This window comes from Ictidomys tridecemlineatus, chromosome 13, assembly GCF_052094955.1.
Source record: "Ictidomys tridecemlineatus isolate mIctTri1 chromosome 13, mIctTri1.hap1, whole genome shotgun sequence".
Classification (NCBI taxonomy): domain Eukaryota; kingdom Metazoa; phylum Chordata; class Mammalia; order Rodentia; family Sciuridae; genus Ictidomys; species Ictidomys tridecemlineatus.
The window spans coordinates 90,561,421-90,578,357 of NC_135489.1; the positions used below are offsets into that span (position 1 = coordinate 90,561,421).

At 49.4% G+C, this 16,937-nt stretch overlaps 1 protein-coding gene across 8 annotated transcripts in view; it reads left to right on the plus strand.

Moving 5' to 3' along the window:
- The window catches only part of Ldlrad4 (low density lipoprotein receptor class A domain containing 4), a 353,541-nt gene extending 346,098 nt beyond the window's left edge, over positions 1-7,443 (plus strand). For all 8 annotated transcript variants that reach the window (XM_078030497.1, XM_078030495.1, XM_078030496.1 and 5 more), the window contains 2 exons: positions 5,656-5,709; positions 6,792-7,443. In XM_078030497.1, the coding sequence (XP_077886623.1) occupies positions 5,656-5,709; positions 6,792-7,322 (585 nt within the window). In that variant the 3' untranslated portion in view covers positions 7,323-7,443. The remainder of the gene's footprint in view (positions 1-5,655; positions 5,710-6,791) is intronic.
- Positions 7,444-16,937: the final 9,494 nt, after the last annotated feature.

The window sequence follows — 16,937 nt, forward strand, 5'->3', positions numbered from 1 at the left end:
GGGTCTCACTGAGTTGCAAGGCAGGCCTCAAACTTGAGATCCTCCTGCCTGAGCCTCCAGAGTCACTGAGATTACAGACCTAAGCCATAGTCAAGCCTTTTGATGAACAGCCAGGCTTTGAAGTGGTCCAGGACTTGAGTCCTCATGTCTGTGCTCCCCAGGGCTGCTCACTGAGGCAAGTTCTAGAGTCAAGCCAGAGGGGCCAGAGCTCTGGACTTCATGATTCCATGTGTGTTTAGCATAGAAGACAGAGATACACACACACACACACACACACACACACACGCACGCACGCACACACGCACACACACATATGCATGGTTGTAGATAGTGTGTATCTTTTGTAGTAGTGTATGGGACCTATATCCATAAAGGTACTGCCACTGTCTCTCTGTGTCACAGACACATGTCCTTGTGCCTTCTGTGGATGTAGGTTGGGACACTGTCACAGGAAAGCCTCTCCCTTGGCATGTCCACTGCCATCTGGGCTTTGCCCATAGCATGCCTAGAAGAAAAATATTCTCATCTTCCTCCGAGACGGTCAAGCCTGAGTGACCGTGTGGTCTCATTAAGCAGAAGGATGAATAACCGTGGATCCCTCCATAATGAAGATATCATTGCGGAAGAGCGTCCAGGGGAAAATCAAAGCTCATCACAGACTTGAATACTATAAAATCACTGTATTTCCCCCTGTCCACTGCCGAGGTTTACAGCTGTGGCAGCTTCCTCTGGGGCAGCTACTTGCCAGGCTGGACCAAGGTGTCCAGAGCTCAGGCGTCCTCCTGCAACCGCTGGCTTTTGTTCTGTGGCGTCCGGGGATTTGGCATCCAGGAGTCTCGGTGGGCAGCCTTGAGGAGAAGAGCCTGAAGAGCCGCTGCTGGGGCCGTGTGTGGCTGGCTCCCTGCCCGAGGAGGAGCTAGCTCCTGGAGAGCTCTAGAGGGAGCCGCGAGTGGCCCTCTCCCCGCCTTCCTGTTCAAAACACCACCTTTGGAATATTTGAAAATAATAAGAATAACTTAAGGAACTTGCTATTTTAAAAGGCATGTCTTCAGAGAGAGAACAGGAAACGGTCCCCTCTAATAGAGCATAAAAACAGCTGGTAACCACCGCCTGCGATGGGCACAGCAGCCATTTACTGAGTATCACACCAAGGCGCTGGTGCAGGGATTGTCATATATGGTGTTTGAGCCTCTTGACAGGCTCCTTCCACAAATAAGGAAAGCGAGGCTTGGAGAAGCCAAGAGCTCATGGACAGGAAACTCGGGGCCAGGAGTCTGGCTTCCCATGCCCCCTCCACACCTGGACCCACCATTGTTATCACCTGTCTGGGTAATGTGAAATTGCCCTCCGACAGCTGGTGGTTACCTCGTCTGTTAATGGCTTTGTTCCAGGGGGAATATTAGAGAATCAGGAACGTGCTTGCTTGTAGGGCACTGCGGCACCCTGAGGCTAGCTCCCTCCGCTGGAGCCCCCTGCCCCAGGACTGGGTGCCCTCTTGTAAGCTTCCTGGAGCAGGTGTCCTGCCCAGACACACGATGCATAGCTCAAGGAGCCAGTGCAGAGACTGTGTAAGACGTGAGCCATTTGAGTATAGTGCCCCTTAGCAAACAGACCAGAGTTGATTCAAAGTGGTCCCAGAGGAGGAGGATCCCTCCGACCCCCTCACATTCTGGAATGCTTCCTGAAGTGGAATGAGGGGTCAGGGTGCCAGCAGGAGCCCTGGGAGTTGTAGGGACACCTGACTGTCTCTCAACTGACCCCCACCCCAAGGAGGGTGCAGCAGGAACACCTGGCGGGCTTGCGTGACCTGGTCTCAGGTGCCGCCTTGTGAGGGACCCAGGTCCTCGGCAAGGACGTCCCTAGTAGTGGTGTAAGGAAGTAGCATGGATCAGACGTGTCCTGCTTCCCTTCCTTAGCAGGGGTCCTGTGAGGAATGATCCTGCAAAAGAGGGGAGGCATTGAAACCTCTGTAAGATGCGTGGTGACGTTCCATTCTTGTCGCATTCTGTGAACTCCTCAAGCTACTGTCGGGCAGCGACGGGAGGGGAGCCGTGCAGCCCAGACAGAGCGCCCACCTTCCTCCTTCAGATCCCTGCTGGCTCCCCGAGGAGTGCCGAGGAGTGCCAAGGAGTGTGGCCATTCCAGCAGGTGCCAGCTGTGGGGGGAAGCCCTTCTCCCTGGCATTTGGAGGTGAAGAAACCAAGGTGACTGGACAAGGGGACCACATCGTCGTATCCAGCAATCCTCGGTTTCTCAACTGGTGTGAGGCCCTCGGGACACGGGGCACAGCGCCAGGTCACTCCTTGACCACTCAGAGGGAGGTTCTCCCCACACAAAGGGTGAGCACAACCTGCAGCTCCACCAACCACCCTAGGGTGACTTTGCCCATGGAGCATGTGACCACTGTGAGGGAGAGACCAGAGACTGGAGTGAGCACCAGGTGACGATCAGGGTGGGGGGATCCAGCTCTGGTGGCTCTCAGGTCTGGGTTCTGTGCCCAGTGGCATTGGGCCCAGGAGTGGAGTGACAGCTTCTCTGACTGTTGGCCCATTGTGGTCCCCACAGCAGGTGTCTGTGCTGCAGGGTGAAAGGGCTGGGAAGGAGTTCTGTGAGAGCAAGTGAACAGGCAGAGGGCCGTTGTCAGCAAGCAGTTAAATAAATTCTGAGTTATGTAGTTGCTAAAATAGAAGCGACGGTGTCGTTTTTTTCGATCTTGCCTCAGTGAAGCTGGGGACAGCGCTGGTGGAGGGTGGTGCCTGGGCCTGCTGCAGAGGAAGGCATGGCCGGAGCCGAAGATGCTCCTGCTCAGCGTCCAGCTGGGAAAGCGTTCGAAATCAGAAAATTGCTAAAGTATTAGGGGGATGGGATGATGGAGGCACTTCCTCCCATGGAGATTTAATGTCACTTTTGTATTATTCCTGAAAAAACAAGAGCTAGGCAGGAGGAGTTCCGCCCACCAAGTCACCCCTGCTCACAGACGTGCAGTGACATTCTGGAGAAGAGGGGCCTGAATGCCTCTTCCCCGTTGGTCCCCCTCCTCCTGCTCCAGGATCTGCCCTCTGGCTTTAGGGACCTCAGGGCAGGACACTTGTTTTCTCCCAAGCTAGCAAGTGTGTAGGGAAGAGCTGTGCACTTGCTTTGAGCAACAGGAGCAGACAGGACACTGATACTGGCATGTGTGGAACACGTGTGTGCCCTGACCCTCTCCCTACCTGGCCATGGTGGCCTGGTCAAGAGCAGCCGTGGGGAGGTACATCATGAATCATGGCTGGGAGATGGCAGGCCACAGCCACGCCAGCTCGGGACCAGGTGACAAGTGAGGGCTCTGGTGGTTTCCCCATAGCTGGTCAGAGCCTCTCCTGCGAGCCACAGAGCCAGGCTCTGGGTGCGGTGTGAGAAGAGGGGCCCACAGTGGGACGGGCTCACACACCTTCCGGTGTGCAAATATTCTGCTGAGGCTCTCCTGGGAGAGAGCAGGCTTTCGCCAAGTTTAAGAAGGAATTGGTTGCTTGTGTAGCAATTTAAATTCATTGCACATTACCATGCGTCAAGCGCAGGGCTCCTGCTTTTTAAAAGTTGCTCCCAGAGCTCCTTCCAGAAGACCCCAGGGCAGGACGAGTCCCTGTGTATTGCTCACCTATGATGGCCGTTGTAAGGAAAAACATGCACATGTCTGTGGAATTTTTTTTTAAGTTCACATTTAGAGGAAAAGATGAAGCAAGCATGACAAGACACAACAGCTGCCAGTTCTGGGGACTGTGAGTGTCCTAAAGAGAAGGAAGGTCGTCACTGACAGGGAAACTGTGGCAGCTGCAGAGACAGGAAGAGAAGCAGGCTGGGCCTCCCCCTGGAGGGACAAAGGAGGCAGCCCTGGGATCCCTGTGGCCATCAGGGTCCTGGCTGGGGGCAGGGAAGGAGAGCTCTCTGGAGGTGAACACAGGACTGGCTTTGGGGCTGAGGGCTGGCCACATGGCAGAGCAAGGGCTTGGGGAGGAGTCCGCGAACTCCGCAGACAGGAGACTTGGGAGCCCCAGGCCTGGTGGCTGTGGGGAGGGCCCGGGCAATGCTAGTGAGAGGGAGGCCTCGACAGGGCCCCCAGGCTCCGCAGTGGCAGCAGAGTGCAGGTGAGGCGACCAGGGTACTTGCTCTGGAACAGTGGGACGGGGGAGGGAGCTCGTGCCAGTGGGCTCAGCGCAAGCCAGCGCCCAGGTGACCTGGAGCCCTTGTGGGCCTTTGCTGGTTCTGCCAATGTCTAGGGCGATGAAGCCACTAGAGATGAGGACTGTCATTTTGAGATAACAGAAGCCTCGATTTTGGGGACTCCTGGTGGCCTTGTTTCTGGCCATCAGAGGGCACCGGGCTTCTCTCTGCCCTGTGTGCTAGAGTACAACACTGAGGTCCCTGGAAAAGAAGAGCTCTGGGAGGAGCAGTGACAGTGGCCGATAGGCAGGTTGGCAGTGGGAGCCCCAGGCACTTCAGGAGGACGCTGCGAGCTGTTTTCAGCACCAGAGTCTCCACCGCCATCTGGAATCCAGTGCCGTCTTTGACAGGGGTGGGGTCGGGGAGCAGGAGCTGAGGGCTGGCGCCGGCCACTTCACTGCAAGGTCACCACTTGATTCAAGTCTGGTCCCTCACCTGTCACCGCGCCAGAGCTGTCATGGTCCATTACGTAACTTTATAGTCAGACCCTTAAGCCCACGCTTCCTCTAAACACAGCTGGGTTGGTTTGTATTTTTGCTGCTGATTCCGAGTGGCCTGGAGTATCTTAGGAACGGTTGTGTGAGTTGGACAAACACCCTGTTTAGCCAGGAGGAGGTATTTATACTAGAACGGACGCTGGCCACAGAAAAGAACAGCGTGGCCTTGCGTCTGAGGGGCTGGGGCGTTTGACTGTGGAGGTCTTTACTTAGGGACATTTTTGGGCTCTGGGGAGACTGAGTGATCTCTAAAGGTCAAGTATACATATTCCTGGGAATCTAAAAATACAGGTTTCTGTAGCAGTAACAGGCAGCTTAGGGCTGTAGCTGATAGCCCAGCTGGCCCTCCAAGTAACCAAAACCTGGGCCCAAGGACTCTGTGAGAGAATGTTCATGGTGTTAGAAGCGACTCTCGCTTGCTGCTCGTCAGCCTCACCAAACACTTTTGAAGGAAATACATGAAACAACTAGATGTTCATTTATACCTGTGGGAAATAAAATCACCGGGGACGTTGGAGGAGCACTCAGGCTTTGGGAATGGGTTTTGTGCTGAGTGCCCCAGCATGTGGGCATATGGGGTGGAGCAGCCTCCGCCTGCGTAGTTGACCCACACTCCCCAATTCCAGGCAGCGGCTGAACAGGGTTCATGGTCATTCTGAAGCCCATGAGGGTAGAGATTCAGTAATAGACTTCAAATGTGCTCCACGTCCACTGTGGCCAGGAACTAATACGTTTGGTAACTCTTCCTATTGTCCCAGCCCTCCATTTGGGTGTGAGGGGTACCAAGGACCAGTTCTTTCTTATTCCAGTTCTAGACAGGGTGACCACCGTCCAAGCAGCCAGGGGACCCCCTTTCAGTAAGTTGTGTTTCAGGTTGTTGGGTGCTGCTGCCACTGGGGTGAGACTAATGGTTCTCTTCTGTTTCTTGTTCCTTGCTTCTCTCCCCTCCCACCTCCAGGAAGGGTGCCTGTGGCCTTCAGGCAGCTCGGTGCCACGGCCAGGGGCCTCTGAGGTAAGGGGTGGCAGAAGGGGTGGAGGGAGAGTCACAGCCACAGCCCGGGGTTAAGACATGGCCTATAACTTTGGTTAAGAAGGAGAGGAGATTTCCCCTGGAATCTTCTCGGGCGTTATTTATGCTGGTCTAACTTGCAAAGAGCAGGAATCCCTTATCTTTGCATGATCCTGAAAGCCCAGTGATGTGGCTTGGCAGGTCTGGGCAGTTTGTACATGTCAAATACTGATGTAGTCCCCCATCATCAAGTTTAATTTTAAAACATGATTTTTTTCCTTTTAAGTTAAAAATAATGGTGTGAGAGAAACCAGTGACTATATTTGTGTCTATACATATATATGTATGTATTAATATAGGAGTATACATATAGACATGCACACACTTGTGCCTGGAAGATCTGTCTCCTCGAAGAAATTTTGATGGTGGAATAAACAAGAGGATTTTGTAAGACGTACACTACCTAGATTTATTTTTTTGGGAAAAACTATAATCATATTTACTTTGAATATAAAACACTTTTCATATTAGTGGCTAAAAGCCATACAGGAAACATATATCCAGAATCCAAATAACTGGGAAAGTCTAGAAATTGAAAGAAAAAAGGTCACTTTCCCAGTTTTTATAGAAAATATTAAGACCATTCAACTGGCTGGCAGGGGCTGGCAGGGACCTGAGAAAGCTGGTGGCCTGTGCTGTCTCGTAGCTCAAAGCCACCAATGCCTGGAGAAGGTCCTGAGCCAACTGCAGGGCGCTCTTTGCTCCTTTCCTGTTCAGCGCCCTCTTGGGGTTACTGCTGGGTCCCATTTGAACCCTTGAAACTGTAGCCCCAACCTGCACAATTAACTGTTCACCCAGATTCCCAGCCGGCTGCGGCTCTCCATTGCACAACTGTCCCGAATACAGTGTAGCTTGGCATAGAGAGTGGCCTAAGTCATTAGGGATAGGACAGCTATTTTTGGTTCCTGGAAGTCTTCTCCTGTCTTGCCTGCAAGGGTGGGGGAGAGGATGGCCAAGGGGTGAGAACATTCCACCCTGATCTCTGTGCTGAGAGCATCTTCAGGCCTCTCCTTTTTTCCTTCCAGATCATGTACGCCCCTCGGGCCAGGGACAGGTTTACTGCCCCGTCCTTTATCCAGAGGGATCGGTTCAGTCGCTTCCAGCCCACCTACCCCTATGTGCAGCACGAGATTGACCTCCCTCCCACCATCTCCCTGTCGGACGGGGAAGAGCCGCCTCCTTACCAGGGGCCCTGCACCCTGCAGCTCCGGGACCCCGAACAGCAGATGGAACTCAACCGAGAGTCTGTGAGGGCCCCGCCCAACCGAACCATATTTGACAGTGATTTGATAGACATTTCCGTGTACAACGGGGGCCCCTGCCCGCCCAGCAGCAACTCGGGCATCAGCGCGACCACCTGCAGCAGTAACGGGAGGATGGAGGGGCCGCCTCCCACCTACAGCGAGGTGATGGGCCACTACCCAGGCGCCTCCTTCTTCCATCACCAGCACAGCAACACACACGGCGGCAGCAGACTGCAGTTTCAGCAGAACAATTCAGAGAGCACAATAGTCCCCATCAAGGGCAAAGACAGGAAGCCCGGGAACCTGGTCTGACCCCTCCAGGCGCACTTGAATCGAGGAGAGGAACCGAGGAGGGGAAGAGGCTGCGCCACCCTCCGGCGCATGGTGTTGTCCGGTTTCACGTGGTACAACTAAGTAAAACCAAATGTGCAAACACGGTCTTTGTTTCTGATTCCTTTCAGGGGAGTTGCATGCGAAGGAGACTGAGAGGATGCGGACTTCCATCCGGTCTGACCGCCAACGGTGTTGATTTGGGGGCAGGGTGGGGATGGGGGAAGATTTTGGCAAAGGGTGGGCAGGGAAACAGAGAAGGGATGCTTTGAAGATATCATGAAATAAGAACCACAGAGGTATTTGATTTATTTAATTCCGAAAGGAGACTTCATAGTTTAAATGAGGCCAGAATGGCCTGTTTTGTAACTAACTGAATAAAGAAGGAAGCGTTATGATATATTATCATGGGGAAGAATCAGCCCTGTGGCTTTTTCTCCCAAGGTGTGGAACTTTTATTTTGTTCTAAAAATATGAAGCAAAATTCCTGTTTTGTGTGCCAAGGTATAAAGTGGAGAAGTTAGATGAATGCAAGGAGCTATTCTTTGTTGAGATGGTGTGTTTCCAAAGTTGCACTATTGATGTTTAAAATATATATGAGGGAACTGTTTTGCGTGAACTTCTGTATGTTGCTTGTCTTTTCCCTGTGGGTGGTTATTAGGCCTGAAGAACAGCCTAGAGTGATCCCAGAATCACACAAGAAAGCGTATTTGGGGATGTAGCCTAATATTTACCAAATTCTGTAAATCAGCCCAGTGCTGCTTGCTGCAGGAGTTTGCATCCTACCTGGTGCATCACTGAGGCACCAGGAGACACTGGGATGGAAGATAGGAAATACTAAGTTCCGGCATTTCTGGCTTATTTGAATTACTCTGCTAGTTTTAGGCTGCATACTTTATTAAAAATGAACAAATGCATTTATGTATCCAGTATCGTGCAGTGCCGCCCTTGCCCGCCAGCAGTGTAGTTCCTCCAGTAATTTAGATTTTTTTCCACTGTAGCATGAAATATATTCAGATACATATTTTTTTTGCAATAAATTGTTTAAAATGCAAGGTGGTTATTTTGCATACTGCTGAAATATGTGACTCTCAGTGTGTCCCGTTGCCTCTCCCCTTTCCCAGGTAGCTCAGTTCAGTTCTGCAAGGCCGGTCAGTTCACCCAGAGGCTCCCAGCGGCCACCTGCATACAGCTTGCCCAGCACTTGCTGTGTGAGCCATGCTGGCAGAGGTCCTTGGAACTGATGGAAGGGCACCTTGTCTACCAGTCATGGTAACAAGCCATTGCATTTCACAAGTGTCACATGGAACTCAGCCTGCAGACCTGCCTAAACTCCCACAGGGATTCCATCTCCCCTGCCCCCAGCAGCCTCCCTGTTGATGGCAAGGACCAGGGGGTCAGTTAGAGGACAGGGGCAGGTGGGGGTGTGACTGTAATAGCACAGGACAAAAAGCACAACCCGCAGTTAAGATGCAACCAGAAAATTGATTCTATATAATGTCTTAGTTTTAATATTCCTAACATTTGCAAACATTCATTCTCACAGATTAAAAAACAAAACAAAAAAACTTTCTTCTGCAGTTGTAAGCACTGGCTTTGTCACAGCAGCAGCTGGTCAGGTTAACATGTTCTGCACCAGGCGAAGGACTTATCTGCAGTGGCCAGGCTGCTTTCCACTGGGCCTCTCTGGCCTCTGCACATAACAAGACCAATGGAATGGTGACCTGTGACTACCAGCTATGCGGCTCGAATGTCAAGTTGTGTGTGTGTGTGTGTGTGTGTGTGTGTGTGTGTGTGTGTGACTGTGTTCTTGGAGGCAATTCCTCAGACACATGTCTCTGTGTAGCTTGCTGAGAGCTGGAGACTGTTTGCAAGCCCTTGTCCTGTCTGATTCCAATCTGCTGCTTGCTTCTGCTGCTTCCTCAGTAGGTAAGTTGCTGCATTTGTTTTGAGGTTTGGACCTTCCCTTAGATAGATACATTTCACATAGTAACATCCATTGAACTAGGAGAGAGACAGATGGCCAGCAGTTGTTAGCTCATACCCAGAACCCTGCCTGGGAGGACTGCGTTTGAGGGTTGCAGTGGAAATTCTGAGGTTGGCTTCAGTCTCATTCCAAAGACCTTCTTTCTGAAGGCCTCTATCAAGCAGGGAGAAACCAGCCCTCAGGGCAGGGGTTGTCTTGGGGCCAGAGATGGCCCTTTTCATGACTCTGGAGGCTTCCTGAAAGGTCCCTCACTCCCTGGGTGTCACACCTGTGTTTGAGAGAAACTGGGTCCATGACACAAAGGTGAGGAGACACTCATCCAGAATGGGATCTCACTGGTGGGGACTTGGTATGGCTGGATGATCAGTCAGGTGTCCCCTGAGACACAGGTGAGATCAGCTCACGGCTTCATCATTCCAAATCTTGCCTGCAGTTCTAGAAAAGCCAGTAAATCCACCTATTAGCTCCACCTCAGATGGCTTCATGAGTCTTACTTTGCTACCTGCTACAGGAAAGGGCTAAGGCCTGAGACTTGTAAATTCTTTAGTAGCCTCAAAAGTGTAAGGACATTCTGTAGATGTCGATAGTATTGGCAAAACAATCATTTAATTCAAGTAGCTTTAATCATCCTTCAAAAGGAGTCCCCCACCCTTCAGGTACCCTAGAGAATTGCCTTGTAAGTTAATCAGTTGTTGCAAAGACACAAACATAGTAAAGCTTGACTTTGAAAGGTCTTTGAGGCTGGGCCTCAGTAATGAATTAGTTTAAAAGCCAAGGTCATAAATTGGATTAATAGTCAATTTCCCTTGACACAGGGAGGAGATTTAGATCAGCAGCTCTTCTGAAGGTTGTGGCCTCCCAGCTCATGAGGTGTTGAACAAGCAGTGTTTGTGGTGATGCAGGCCAAGCCCATGTGCTGGTGAAACCAGCGATTCAGGGTCTGAAAGGTCTATAATCACGGATTATTCCCACAGAACACTGCAACAGTTAGAGAGCGAAACTCCTAGCATACCACTGAGACTTTTGTCCCTTGTCATTGGGATTTCCGGGAGTTCTAAACCTAAGCCCTGCTGAACCCCACCTGTAGGAACTGTCTTCTGGCTTACCTCTGCTTGTTCAGAAACAATAGCATTTTCCAAATACCAAGCAATCTTTAAGCAAGAGATTGTGAAACAAATCACACATTTAAAAAGTTGATGGCTGGATTATCAGTTAGGTGTCCCCTGAGACACAGGTGAGAAGATCAGCTCATGACTTCATCATTCCAAATTTCGCCTGCAATTCTAGAAAAACCAGTGAATTTACCCATTAGCTCCACCATTAGCTGGGGGCATGGCATGGCTCAGGACAGAGGGCTGGCCTAGCATGGGCAAGGCCTGGCTTTCATCCCCACCAATGCGGAAAATTAATGAGTTAACTAGTTGATCTATTTTTCATGTTCATAATTGATTGATAAAGCAGTTTGACAAGCATGCTCTCTGTCCTTCCACACACCCCTGCCCATCATAACACACCAGCCCAGGAAAAATCTCAAGGTAGCCGAGAACAGATGTACCATGAGAATACACTGTTTACTACTGAAGCTCAAACTTGAGTGAGCAAATGCGAGCCCACCATAACCTGGGAGGTCTCAGAGCAGCAATGGCACTGGGTCCCCAGATAACTGTTTCCTGAACTTGATCTTCACATTTATCTTTCTAAGAATGAGAGAGGTTCAAAAGGAAGGACCTTCAGAAAGCTCTGATCTAGAGGATTCCACTCTGACCCCTGCCTTCCCCTCAGAGCCAGTAGACCCTCCATGGTCCATCCAACAGTTCTTTCAGAGAGGCTCCTGGGTAGAGGACTTAAAAAAATACACTCAGTCCACATACTTTTTTTTTTTTTTTCTGTACTGGAGATTGAACCTAGGGGTGATTTACCACTAAGCCACATCACCAGCCCATTTTTAAAAATTTAGAGACAAGGTCTTGCTATGTGCTTAGGGCCTTGGTAAGTTGCTGAGGCTGGCTTTGAACTTGTACGTACTTGTTGATAGATACAGAGGGCAGCCCCACATGGCAGTAGTCACCCACAGTCTCCTCTCACCTCTGCTGATGCTACTGGGGAATCATGGCCACCGAGTGCACTGTGCTGGTGCTTGCTGAGTGTAACTCTCTTGCACACTATCACACTTTCATAAAATCCCCAAACCTCTGCAGTGTGAGGGAAGGGATGTGAGAATACTTGCTTTCTGCTATCTTTTTGCTTTTCTTGTCTAAGTGACTGAAGCCAGTGCTTGGAGCCAAGCCCAAGTCTCATGAGCACAGCCCCCTGATCCTCCTATTCACACTGCAGTAGAAGGCCATGCCTTCAGCCTGCTTAGGGAAAAGGCCACTGCTGGGAGACAAAGTGGCAAGGAGGGCAGCATCCTTTTCTCAGCTTGAGAACAGTAGTTAACAGTGGCCCACACAGTCACCAATCACGAAACTGCCTGGTGCTTGCTTTGGAGGCACACATACTTAAGTTGGAACGCTGAAAATTGGCAATGGCCCCTGAGCAAGGACAACATGCCCTGTGAAGCAGTCTGTATTAGAAAAAGAAAAAAAGGAACTCTGCACCCAGGTCACAAGTGAGTTCTCAGTGGCAGGTTAGAGGCTGTCAGCTGCCCCGAGACCAGAGATGTGCCCTCCTAGCCTTCGGCAGCACACAGGTGTTAGGATTCAAGATGTCATTTAATGCCTAAAGCTCTTGCTTAGTGCAGGTTGATGTTAGTGCCAGAGTTAGACACTTGCTGCTGCCCCTGATCCTGAGTTGTGCACGGCAGAGGCTTGGTCCGGCGTGGGGACATCTTGCTGAGAATGCAGCGCCTTCTTCCCCTGGCCTTTGCGCCAAGCATTTGAGCTGGGCAGAGTAGTGTGCACGTGTGACACCCTGTCATCTCCAGCTCTGCATGTCTCTAAGCAGTCAAGGTGCCTCCCGTCTGGCTTCAGCAGATGCAGCAACCCAGCCCTGCTCCTGCGCTCCACGCCCTGACCTTTGTTGTGCCTCACTCAAAATGGTGCTTCTTCAGTTGTCTGTCTTCTCTTACGTTTTTATTTGTAAGGTGCTGTATATAAGTTGAATATATTATGCCCATATCCTACCCAATGGGTAGAACAAAAATTGTTAATACTGTACTATAATGTATAGATGATACCAATTTTAACAGAAATGGCATAGAATTTGTGAATGCCTATGTGCTTGGTCCTCTTTTGTAAGGAAATTTGCAAATGGATGCATACAGATAAAGTCTATGTAGTTTATTTTCCTATTAAATACCAATATTATAACACAAGGGAAAGAAGTCTGAACAAACAAGCGACAGCTTATGACCAGCGTATATATAGCAATTGAGTTGCATCTTTGCTGTGAAAACACTTTGGAAAATATTTTTTAAAAGTCGCACAGCTTTATGGTTGCCACTAGATGCTTCTTATTTTAGTCACTTTAGAAACGCTCAGCTGGACAAGCGTTAGTTATATTTGAGTCAGAAAAAAATGACTTCAACTTGCTTTGTGAGCAGACATTACCTGGTGGTGCGTGAAGGGCTTGGGCCTCAGTGAGAAGCACAGGGTTTTGTCATGTCAGAGTGACGGGCCGGCCTGCAGCAGAGGACTCTGTTGGGCTTTGGGGCATTTGTGACCATGTGTGTCCGGAGTTTCTCTGTGCCTTTTCCTCTTGTGAACTGAAGCTGTGGAGCCAGTGAAGAGGGGGTTTTGTAGGGAGAGAGCACCTCAGGAAAAACCAACCTGTGTGGTGGACCCTGGTCTCAGGAACAGTGTGTGCCATGGGTTAGCATCAGAAAATCAGTGTCAGCCAGCCAGGCCAGGATGCTCGAGCCATCCCTGTGGTTGTCCTATGTCAGTCCTGACCCAAAATGCCAGCGGGGTTTTTGGGTAGAGGTTACAATTCCAGTTGCACATGAAGTCATGCCTCTTTCAGCTCAGTTTTTGGTGTCTCATTGTCACCTGTTTTTCTTCAGAGAGTCTATTTTTTTTTTTTCCAAACAAATAAAAGGTCTGTAACACCGTGTCCATAGAAACCACAGCTGAATGTTGGTGTGGGCATCAAGTGTTGTCCAGCAGGGCACTTCACACAGTTCTGCCCATCTGATTCATGATCCCAGTCTATTCTGTTACTGGAATAGTCTAATAGAGTCCATATTTTTAATTTACTTTGATGTTAGTTTTGAAAGTCACAATACAATCATCCTTCTACCTTCCAGAAAATGTCATTACTGGTTATCCTTAATCCAAACACCTCTACAATGCAAATCTCAAATGCTGGGGGATTAGGATTAGGTTGGCCTTCCTTTAGCGCATTCTGAAAGCGCCATGAACAAGTGCCCATTTGTGTTGGGTCCCAGGAGGCAGTACCACTGGCACCTGCAGGGCACACTGGGACCAGCATTGAGATTCAGAAACGAAGCTGCCACCCTGGGTCTGGTGCATGTGAGAATGTTCTGGACACGTCTGTAGAGGTACCAACTTGTACAGCCACAGCATTGCTTTCTTTCTGCAGACCCAATTGAGGCCGAGACCTTCTAGTCCATGATACTGGTTCCATTTAACATGCTTGTTGTTGTATCACTGTGTTATTTTCATGGCTTTCAAAATTCACATTGTCATTGTATTCTTGTCTAGTTTAAAGCTGTTTAAAAATATATAATATTATTCACAGCATTTAGTTCATTTAATTTTTATAACAAAGCAATCTACTAAAAAAGTACAGCTGTATTTGAACTTTTCAATCTTTGTGAGCTATGATAATCAGAAGTCATTAAAGTCCTTTTTTAAAACAACCATTTGTGCTTGATTTTCAACATACCTCCCAGGTGCAGAGAGAACCCTGACTCTCCTGTATCCACCTCCTTCACCTGAACACTGGGGATTAGTCCTTAAGCCCAAGGTCTGTAATAGCAAGGCTCTTAAAAAAAGATGCTCTTCTGCGAATGCTGTGTGTCATTTTTGAAATCAGGTTTTTCTGCTCGTTCTTAATGCTGTGGTCAAACCATAGCACAAAATCATTAAAAAAAAAATCAGTGACATACATTTGTCCCATGGTTTGTCTGTTTATCTTTCAGTCACAACAAATGTGTAAACTGACATGTTTAGGACCTCTCACAGAAACCCTTCTTATTTCGTGGTGCTGGTGCTGGGGATGGAGCCTGGGGCCTCCGTGGGCCAGGCAGGTGCTCTACCACTGAGTGGAGCCTGGGCCCAGAGAAGCACTTCTGATGGTCCCCAGCTCAGGCTCCTCTCAGCTTGTCACTCTTGACCAAATGACAAGTGTGCCAGAAACAACTCTGGTCAGGTCACTTCACAAGATTCTCTTATTCTGAGTCCTGCACAGAGCACTCAGAGAGGGTTCCTGGGGTGGGGGTGGGGGGCTGCCAAGAGAACGGTGGACCCACGGGGGACTGTGGATTGCTGTCACAGCGAGCAAAGGAGACTCGGCCTGAATAGGAATTAAGGTTTCTGACGAGAGCTGTTCAGCAATGGGACAAACTGCCTCAGCAGGTTTAGATTCCTCAGCACTGCAGGGCTTCACAGGCCACAGTCTGCACTGAGATGGGAATGTTCTAAGGTCTACATAAGCATGTGGATTCCAGATGAGGAGGCTGTGAATGCACAAAACCCTACACAACCTACCAAGTTCATCACAAGTGAACTTAGCATGGCTACAAGACAATTCATTATTGCCTTTTTATGTACTTTTAATGAACAAATAGAAACTAAAATTTAAAAAATACTATCAAAGTAGTTGTATGGGCCTGAAATCCCACTTATAACATCCATTTTTTATTCTGAATCAATTTCCTTTTGGAAAGCCAAGCAGGTGGCACATGCCTGCAATCCCAAGAGACAAGGGAGTGAGACCTTGTCTCAAAAAAAAAAAAAAAAAAAAACCAGCAGAAAAAGGGAGGTAGTTCAGTGGTAAAGTGCACCTGGGCTTAGTTCCCAGTTTCACCCTCCAAAATATTTTGGAAAAGGGATTAGAAAAGAGCCCTGAGAAGGAACAGGAGTGGTAAGAATAGATTTTTTTTGGTGACCACCAGCCACACTATGCTTGGCGATGAATTATGTAAGCTTTTGGTGCAGCAGCTCAGAGGGGAACTATAGACCCCCAGAACTGCTCACACTGGCGCCAGCATGAACTTTCCTCCAGGAGAAAGTTCTATATGGAAAGAATGGGGGCTTAGGACTAGGTCTCAACCTGATAGTCACCCTAGGGCCCTCCTGTCACAATTGAGAAGCAGGCCCTTCTCTCCCCTCTGCCAGCGGGTATGCTGTCAGTCTGGGAGTGGCTTGGTGTGTGCTTGCCTCAAAGCTAAGGTCCCATAAAGGATCTGGGAGCCACTCCCAAAGGACAACTAGAGAATTGTAAGAGGTGTTGCTAGGCTGGGTTCTCTGGTCAGCTGTCTTGAAAAGCCACATAGCATGTCCTTGCAGGACAGGAGACTGGGACTCCACTCCCATCATCCAGGGTGGCCCTTGAGGTGTTCCCTTCTTCCCAGGTACCCTGAATGAGAACTGGGCAAGTTCTGAAGACTCTGGGAAAGGCCCCCAGAACCAACCCATGCAGCCTCCACCACAGGCCATGTTGGAGGTGCTCACAAGGCCCAGGGCAGGAAGGGGGGGCACTGAGTGTCCACTTTCTCTGTGGCTTTCTGGTCAAGCTCAGGGCCTAACAGCAGCACCCTCTCCTTGACAAGTTTCTACTGCCCTGGGCTTGCTTATGCTACAAGCCTAGCGACCCGGGGGATCCTCCACTGGACCCCAGTGCTGCCTGCCCCAAACTCCTCTCAGTTGTGAAGCTAAGCAATTCCTGGCTCTCTCTGACCAACTCTGACCATTAGCTTGTTTTTGGCCTACCTGTCTGGTAGGCCAAATTCACCAGGAATCACACTGCCAGGCTCCCCTGTTCTGGTGCTGATGATACTCTGGAACCTTTCAGAGCCCAGAGTGGCTCTGGAATAAAAGGCAATTCTGCCTGTGATGATACACACAAAACACTTGATAATGAGCCTGTGACTTAGAACATCATGATTAGATTTCCCTCATTATACTGTTTTGATCTGTTTGGTTTAAATGAATTCTAATTGAAATGCATACTTAAAAACTGCAGCCCCAAAGTAAAACCTCTGCATTTGTTAATTCGGGTTTAATGCCATGTTTCTGTCAAGACATTAGCTTTTGCCCTAATAATGCAAACCTCGTTCACCCGACTTTACACTCTCACTTTCAAAAAAATGTCAGAAGTGCGAAAGCTCCAGTTTTAATCATTTGAACACAGCATAGCTGCGATTAAAAATACACTTTTAGAAGGCCTCACCAGTGAGAGCATACATTTTTTTTAAAAGCTAAAAACTCCACGGTTGTATCAGGGGCTCTTATTTAATTTAACCTGCCAACAAAGTCTTTTCAAAGTTGTATTTGTCTCCACTGTTAGCAGTCATCTGTAAGCACAGAAAGTTCTAGCAATCTACATTAGCAAATTGAGCAAACACGTTCTGAAGTCCAGACAAAAAGGCCCCACCTCACCCCCAGGTCCACCCAGCCTCTGCCCGATGCCCACCTGCTGGAAACCCA